Source organism: Vanessa cardui, chromosome 12 (assembly GCF_905220365.1).
Source record: "Vanessa cardui chromosome 12, ilVanCard2.1, whole genome shotgun sequence".
Classification (NCBI taxonomy): Eukaryota; Metazoa; Arthropoda; class Insecta; order Lepidoptera; family Nymphalidae; genus Vanessa; species Vanessa cardui.
Window position 1 is genome coordinate 2,439,508 of NC_061134.1, and position 9,670 is coordinate 2,449,177.

A 9,670-nucleotide genomic window follows, 5' to 3' on the forward strand; every position below is an offset into this window, starting at 1 on the left:
ATGTCTCATATACTTGTAGTTATCCTTTTCAAACCGGAAGATAATGGTACTGAGTACTACTGTTTGGCAATGGAATAACTGATTAGTAGGTGATAGCGTCAATAGATGAGATACTGTAATACCATTTTATTTTTTCAATGTGATAATGATTGTGAAAAATAGCTTACCATAAAATAGTACGCCTGAAATTGCGACTCGTAAACAGTTCTATAAATAATATATAATTTTATTAATTAATTCTTGATATTTCCTTCTGTTTAAACCACAAACCACAACTGGTATCGCGCTTTCTTAATGGGATTTAATTAATTAATGAACACGGCGTTATTGTCACATTTGTGCTGTCATAAATCTATACATGTAATAAAATTGGAGTGCCTGTTTGTAATATTCAAATAGCCCTTTCTTACTCAATGCTTATGTATGTCTACTGGGTACATAATATGCCAAATTAACATTTTTTACAATTTTTGTCTGTCGGTCTGTTTGTTCCGCCAAATCTCTGGAACGGCTGGACCGATTTTGACGGGACTTTCACTAGCAAATAACTGATATAACAAGAAGTAACTTAGCCTACTTTTTTTTTGTTAAATTCAAACGTGTAAAAGCTCGCGGGCACAGCTTATATTTTCATATAAAGTATATAGGAAAATATTTATGAATCTTGATTCAAAATTGCCTAGACGTAAAAATAGATGCGAAGGAACATAATATTGTTATAGACATTTATACGGTGCTAGTCAAAAACTAGTAATAATTGTTTTTCCTGATATTTTGTATGTCTTAGGGAAGTCCGATGCGAATTATGACTTTTATTAATTATGTTTTCGTAAATCGATTTAATCGAATCGTTTCCGATTTATAATCAAACCCGCAATTATCAGTTAAGATACAATCGTTCTAACCACTGGGCCATCGAGATGGCTATGATTATTTACGGCTATTTAGTAAATGCGATGTATGTGATGATTGTTGTTTTAAATTAAAAAATATACAAAATGAAAATAGTCTGGTCTTTTTTAATTATTTTTGTGACACAAAGGTCTTATACAAAGCTGAAAAACTACGATCACAGTGAATTTGTATCGTGCATATTAATCTGATGCAAACAAATTGGATTAGAAACGTACAATATAGTACGTTTTTGGCGTGAGGCCAAATGTCGTTCATGCCATAAATATGTTAAGTCAAAGCTTGCAACTTTTCCTTATGCAATAAGGGCTATATTACAACGTAACACATGTAGGTTTACGAGGTCGAGTGGTGCGTACACCGGTTTTCATGGCTACGCCACTCTGAGGTCCCGGGTTCCCGTCCGAGTCGATATAGAAAAAGTTCATTAGTTTTCTACGTTGTCTTGGATCTGGGTGTTCGTGGTACTGCCGTTACTTCTGAATTTCCATAACACAAGTGCTGTAGCTACTTACATTGGGATCAGAGTAGTGTATGTGATGTTGTCCAATATTTATTTATTGTTTATTTATTACGGGGTATACGACATCAGTAGTCAAATGTAAATGTCCACATCTGGACAAAATACATAGGACAAGATATATTTATGCAGATTTTCATACAATCCGTTCAATTTCCTTACTAAATTTTATTTGACCATTGAACACGAGTGTACTGTAAACGCAGGCTAAGGATGAAAACTTAGCGGCTTATACGCCTTTTTTATTATCGTTCTACGGACTAAGTAATGTCATAATACGCAAATATTGATGCAATTACATCAAACAATGTATTAGTTCAGGAGGTATATTGTATATTGGCGTTGTCAGGGTTTATACGGCGTCAATCAATCTTCGGGCAGTAGTGAACACTTACACTCAAGTAATCTATTTGCCTGTGCGCCTATCTATGGAATATAAAAAAGTTTAAATCTCGTTTTATGAATTTAGCAGACCAATTTAAAAAAGTTATATATGACCTATAATGGTAGAGCAGTTACCATAAATGCCGGTGAAATTGTGCGGAACATCTTTTAGGTTAAACTATATCACTATTTTGGTCCATGGTCCATTTTGTCCATAAAATATTGAAGTTAACTTTATTTTGAGATATTTTATAGTAAAGGATCAACTAACTTTAGAATACTGTTCAATATAATTAAACTATATACATTATACATACTTGTTTGGTCCATGGTCCATTTTGTCCATAAAATAAGTACGTAAACTTAATTTTGTGATATTTTTATAATAATGACTTAACTTACTTTAGAATACTATCCATAATATTTAAAACATTTAAATTTATAACTTTGACCCACTTCGATGATTACCCCAAATACTGGAATAGTCTATATAGACTACCGAGAAATTTTCATATAATATTCGCTAACGCTCCATCTTCTCTTTGTTTTATAAATCAGAAGACGTAATTGGTAAATTAATTACAAGATTTAGTTACACATTGCCTCATTATTTATGAATACAGGACAATATAAAAGCAGGATAATAGATAAAGTACGAAGATAATAACTAACTCAAACGCTCCTTTCAATCGAAGTAATGAAAGGTTTCAAGAAGAAAATCAAAATATACCCGAAGTAAATGTAAATAAAATCGAAACATTGTCCCCCAATAACAATGAGCTCTCTGTTGGAGAGTTCATTGACCTTATTATGCTAGCTGTGTGTCTCATTGTAGAAATAGAATAAAGGTTTTATTTAATACGTTAAATTGGATAAGGGTGTCATAATTGTGAATAATGTCACTGTTTTACCAATTGCCATGAAAATAGGCTTATATGTAATTTTTATTATTGATAATGCGTCATGAGATCAGATTATCTTGAATAATATTTTTCATATAAAATATAAAAAATATATATAGGGTGAAATAAAAAATCTTTGAAGTTAGCGACATAAAACTATATTTTTAGGAAACTGGTTACAAATTATAAGAGCCGAGATAGCCCAGTGATTAGAATGCGTGCATCTTGACCGATGATTTCGGTTTTAAACCCTGGCACACACCACTATATATATGTGCTTAATTTGTGTTTATAATTCTTCTCATGCTGGGCGGTGAAGGAAAACATCGTGAGGCAACTTGCATGTGTCTAATTTCGTATAAATTTTGCCACATGTGCATTCCACCAACCTGTATTGGAACAGCGTGGTGGAATATATTCCAAACCCTCTCCTTAATAGAAGAGGAGGCCTTAACCCAGCAGTGGAAAATTAAGTTTAAATTAAATTTATTTTCATTTCTACTTATTATTTGAGTCTTAAATATATGTGGCAAATTTAAATTAAAACGTCTTTATTCAACATAGATTACAATCTATTATTGATTGTTAAAATTCTATCCCTGACTTAGAGAGTAAAACCTTGGACCTGAGGGTAACGGGTGGAAGAAATTCTGTGGAAAAATTTTTTTTGGTCTTAAATTCGTAATCTTAAAGTCGTGTTATCTTTTTATATTTAATTGCTCATGGACATCTGCAACATCCATGGAATTGCAGGTGCGTTACCGGTCTTTAAAAGCATATACGCTTACAGAATACGTCTTGAAGTTTCCTAAGTCTTATCAGTTCGGAAAAACCGCCCGTGAAAGCTGGTTCCACAGAATGGTTTTGCGACGCGGAATATGCCTTTAAATTGAGATGTTGTTATTTTTCAGACATCTGGTTATAACCAACGTCGTTGTTTCACTAGTATTATAATATTAGTCGAATAATTGGACGGTATCCAACGCCATTATCTAGTAAATAAGTCGATTAAGTGCATCGTGCAATTAAACACAGAATTCATCAAGTTTCTCAGCGGTTTATTTTGGAAGAATCAATATTCAGAATTGATGGTAACTTTAAATCGGGTTTTTCTTGGAAAATATGTTTCAAACCTTGTTCCATTGAGATTCTTTGGTTTTATTAATAATTACGTCCGTAACTGTCACCCTTCTAAGCAATGTTATTAAATATTAGTATTCTATGTTCAAGTATTTATATAAGCATAAATTGTCATAGCGCTACTTAGCCATATACGGTACCTTTGAGAATCAGTATTAGGTTCTTGGAACCTAACTTGGAAGCTGAATGATAACCCCTTTAGGATACGTTCACTATCTTTGTTATTTTTTGTAGATTAAATAGTTTGTTCTTTATTTTTTATATTTTTTATGCTTTTCTATAATTATGCCACGTTCTAAATAATCATTTCTTTTTTTCTTTCTTCAATGACCCCTCCTATCTTACAAAAGGGATTTAAAGCTAAGATAATTACTGGTGAAGTATAATTGTGTTCCTGGAGAGTCACCAAACTTAATATTTTGTTGATACTATTTGCATTATTGTAATAAACGTCAAGATCAAACTTATGATAATTCAGTCGTGCCTACTCACTTTTCATCCACGTGTAACATCCACTAGGTTAATATTATCATCGTAAGCTAGGAGCTTAGTATTAGTTTAGAATCAGTCACGAGAAAAATATTATTACGAATGAACATTTTTCATATCGAAAAGTAATTTTCTTATGAGATTTGTTTTGTAAAATCCAGTCTTGCTTGGCCAAGGGTACAAAGTCTCTGAAAACCGAATCAACATGACGACACGAATGAAACTAACGACACAACACGGCTTCGCACGGGTGCAATGCTGATACTAAATATGATAGAGAATATCTAAATTATCAGTGTTTCTTTCCTACATTGTCTACGTATTATTTACAAAAACCTTCCTCTAGAATCAATCTATCTATCAAAAAAACCGCATCAAAATCCGTTGCGTAATTTTACAGATCCAAGCATACATAGGGACAGACAGCGATAAGGGACTTTGTTTTATACTACGTAATGATAATGATTACATCCTTCTGTTTCTCGGACTTCTTCTTTATTAATCAGGAGATCTTTGATGGGATTTCCTATCAGCTTTTGGTTAGGAATTGAGGGGTATGTCAAGTCCAATAGAAGTAAACTGTTGGTGTTATGCCCTAAGAACGTATTACGTATGCGAGCACATCTACTCCTCCTTAAATCTCAGTCAAATAAGAATTAGTAGTATTGATACTGTTAAACTGACATTTTAGGATTCATACCGCAATGAAGCTTGAACGTAATTTATAATTAAAATAATCCCGGCAAATTATTAACTTTCTGTGTTGTACAATCGGAGTAAGGAAAAGTTCGTCACCTTAAGATCTATTTTCGTGTGCTCAGTATGAGCGACAATCTGCTTTACCGATTGAGAATGACATATTGCGTCGCAATCATTTGATGTTTAGATTCAAAAGGTACTAAGAGTTTAAGACTTAATAAAGGAAGTCATTTGAAAACTGATGAAGGATTTTTTACTCTGACTGTATGTATAGTAATTAGATCAAGTAATATAATATTGTATTAATTATAGCAATCGGTCGTTGATTACAATTTCACTCGAGCGTGTATAGACGCGCGTGTAAAAAGTTGAGAAAGTTTACTCAGAAATAAATATATAATATCATACCATGAGTAGTGCCGGTCAGACTATATTATTTCATTTCTACCCACACAATATTTTTATAACTACATTATTTCGCCCTGTACTCAAATATTTAAATACTATGTTTTATGTAATCTAGTAAGTGTTTAGTTATTTCCGTTTTGTCCCAACAATTTATTTTTTTGTATTTTTGTTTATTTGTTTCTCATGTAAGTGATTGTCTTGTAAATCTTTTTGAGAAATAAAGATCTTTAAACCTAATATCGCACTGTACACATCGATTCAACAAGATATATGTGAATTATATTCTTGCATAAAAGGGTTTCAATTGTAAAATGTATCATATACCTATATCACTGAGTAAAATTTTAACAAAAAAAAAATAAACTGAACCAAACTTCTACTATATACACATATACAAACAAAAAAAAATTATTAAAGCTACGTACGAGTATAACTAACATTTATATGGAAAACTAATTATTCTAGAGATTTGGTGTTAATGAGACTGTTTCGAAGTTTTTAGTATTAAAATTGCAGTTTTCGCTTTAATCTGTAATCAATTGAGACGATAAATATGTATTAATTGTTACGAAAACTTTTAAAAATAATGAAACACAATCGAGAACAGCCCAGCTTCAAGTCTTTTCAAGGAAAGCCGCCTAAAAATGAAAAGAAACTGTTCCTGCATTAGTAGGTACTAGTAATGTTACTAATAATTTATGTATGTATGTAGAAGTTGACATTGCTACAAATGTTGTTCAAAAAAGTATTCCAGCCTAATTTATAGACACGCTGAATGTGTAGTGAATTGTGTTTCCATAAAATTCCGCAGACATTTTTAACTTTGCCGTGTAGTAAATTCAAATCGTTTGTAAAAAATACATTGGTAGAAAAAGCATATTATTCGATACAAGATTTCATAGATGATAAAAAAGCGTGAAGTTAATACCTGTTGACTTCTAAGCAGGATATATTAATTTAAATAATTGTATTCAATTAACATGACTTTGTATTTTTTAAATGTTAAAAAAGAGTAACTACTGATTTTCTTGCCGGTTCTTCTCGGTAGAATTTACTTTCAAAACCGGTGGTAGCTTCACTTAATTGTAAAATAACGATTCAAAAGTGTTATTTTGATTTCGATTGCTAAAGAAATTGAGTTTTATGTGCGTGAATCAGCGTGATATACGAATCAGTATGATCATGATGAATCAGTATGATGTTTGAAATTATATTCTATCATTAATGTCTTGTATAAGTATTATTTGTATATTTGAGTTTACTCAAACATTAATTAATGACGCGAAAGGGTAAGCGATTCACTCGTGTAACTTTATATTTGCCTAAAGTATTTTAACACAAAAACTCATCAACAGTAAAGGCAGTTACTGTTATTAACACCTATGTAAAACACGTGTGTATGTTTGTCATGACTTTAGAAATTGACTCGTTATGGTTTGATATTCCTGTAAATACGGAATAATATATAGTAAAACTAAGTCAAACGTACTTCATAGCTCATAACGTTATAACAATAATATTATGAATATGGAAACGTTTCCCAAGTACTCAATATATGTTCGTTGTAAAATCAAAATTATCAATTATTCAATTTAACTCGGAAAAGTAGTTATCGTTATATTCAAGATTAAATTATAGTTAATACGATTAAAACCTTATACAGAAAACTTTTAAATAACGTCTATCATTGTGTTGAGTAACAAACCTTAACAATAAACTGTTTTAAAAATTGATTTATATTTATTAAAAGGTAACGTTAAACGTAATACAACACAGTAAGGTACAATCTTAGTAACTTGGGAATATTAAAAGCTAATTAGATGTAAACACTGCAACCATTTCTATAAACAAGTTATATCAAAGCATCTGAAAGAAACTTTTTATCTCATTTATACTATAAGAAATTTACTTACTTATTACAACAATTACTATAACGATTAATAAATATCTACACGCTTTTAATAGCTTGTATAATTATAAATAACATAGCATTAGTGAAACGATTAAATTACTAATTTCCTAAACGTATTTATTTATTTATTAAACTTTAAAAAAAATTATCTAAATAAAATATTCGTCCAGTTTTAAAAGGAAAGAATTTATAATTAAAGAAATACATTTAATACTGTACATACCCATTTGAAACTGTCGTACACAATAATATTCGCTAACTTTTTCTACTGTGTGTTAAAGAGAAACCGTGCACCCTCCACGGGGGATGAAATAATACTGAATGAAAACTCATCGCTTCATTGAGGGAGGATTTTTTTTTGTCACTGAATACACGATACGCTATTAATATGCAACAGTTTTAAAGCTATTTTTTATTGAGAAAAATAAAGAATTTATCGATTTTGATATGCATTGTTTTACATTTTTGAATTGGAGTTGAAAACAGAGAAGCTTGCATTACATAAACAGAAACATCGAAAACAAATTAACAAGTATTTTTACTATGAAAAATGTAAGTATGTATAAATACATATGTATATGATCGCATTTAGGCTGTTTGAAATAACGAAAATATATTTTTTGGTATTGTATAGAACAACAAACAACCGGCCTATAAAATTCCCACTACTGGGTGGATACCTTCTTTGAGGATAAGGTCGGAACATATTCCACCACACTGTTCTAATGCGGGTTGGTGGAATACATATGTGGCAGAACTTCTATGAAATTAGAGACATGCAGGTTTCCTCGCGATGTTTTCCTTCTTTGAACACGAGTTAAATTATAAACTGCGTAGGTTACCATCCACTGATCAGTTATTCTACCGCCAAATAACAGTACTCAGTATTGTTGTGTACCGGTTTGAAGGGTGAGTGAGTCAGTGTAACTACAAGCACAAGGGACATATCATCTTAGTTCCCAAGGTTGGTGGCACATTGACGATGTAAGGAATAGTTAATATTTTTTACAGCCTCATTGTTTATGGATGATGGTGACTACTTACCATCAGGTGGCCCATATGCTTGTCCGCCAACCTATACCATAAAAAAAACTTGAATAATTTAATCAATGGTGCTTGATTGGGTATCATATATTCATATACCCGGATGATTGCGGGTTAAGATACATGCACTCTAACCACTAGACCATCTCGGCTTTTGTCTAATTTTAACTCTACATTGTAATAAGGTTTTAACCATGACGTCATTTACATTCCTTATCTATAATTCCCTTTTTAGTATACTGAAAATATACTAGATGAGCATTGATAACGCCTTTTATATTTACAGCTCCCTCGACATTTTATATTGTGTCATTTAAACAACGTGGATTTGAAATTTAGAAAATTCATTTCAAACTTTAAATAAAAGGATTCATTTTAATTCTGAACTATGAACTTATTGAAGTTTGTTGGTAATTTTATTCAATTTATTTAACATTTGAGTCGAGATGGCCCAGTGGTTAGAACGCGTGCATCTTAACCGATGATTGCGGGTTCAAACCCAGGCAAGCACCGCCGATTCACGTGCTTAATTTGTCTTTATAATTCATCTCGTGCTCAGCGGTGAAGGAAAACATCCTGCATGTGTCAAATTTCATAGAAATTCTGCCACATGTGTATTCCACCAACCCGCATTGGAACAGCGTGGTGGAATATGTTCCAAAAAACCTTCTCCTCAAAGGGAGAGGAGGCCGTTAGCCCAGCAGTGGGAATTTACAGGCTGTCGTTGTTGTTGTAACATTTATTGTATTCAATATATTTTTATTTGATAAGTAATTGATGCTAGATTCTTTTTTCAAAAACATTTCAATGTAATAAGGTTCCATAATCTACATATATATATATATATATATATATATATATATATAAAATAACAAGTCCTGACTAACTGACTCAGCATCGCCGAGCTTAAACTGCTAAAGTTAGAGCCTTGAAAATTGATGAGTAGGATAGATTTATTGAATAGGCACCCACTAAGAAAGGAGTTTTGGAAATTCTACCTCCAAGGGGATGAAATAGGGGTTAAACGTTTGTATCGAAGTCCATCAGTTTTAAGTTAGAAACATGAAATTTTGTTTTTAGGAAACTGATTAAAAATAAGTTGATACCTATTTCAGCGTTTTTGGATATTCGGCTCCTAAAGGGGTGAAATAGGGGTTGCCATTTCATATATATGGTAGTCTAACAGTCGGCCTATTTTGAAGTTTGATCCATGAAACTTTTTTTTAAGAATCCTAAATAGAAATAAGTAGATATATATTT

At 31.6% G+C, this 9,670-nt stretch overlaps 1 protein-coding gene across 1 annotated transcript in view; it reads right to left on the minus strand.

Moving 5' to 3' along the window:
• Positions 1-7,657, minus strand: part of LOC124534144 — a 31,355-nt gene extending 23,698 nt beyond the window's left edge. Inside the window, exon 1 of the mRNA XM_047109838.1 lies at positions 7,590-7,657. Coding sequence (XP_046965794.1) covers positions 7,590-7,593 — 4 coding nt within the window. The 5' untranslated portion in view covers positions 7,594-7,657. The remainder of the gene's footprint in view (positions 1-7,589) is intronic.
• Positions 7,658-9,670: the final 2,013 nt, after the last annotated feature.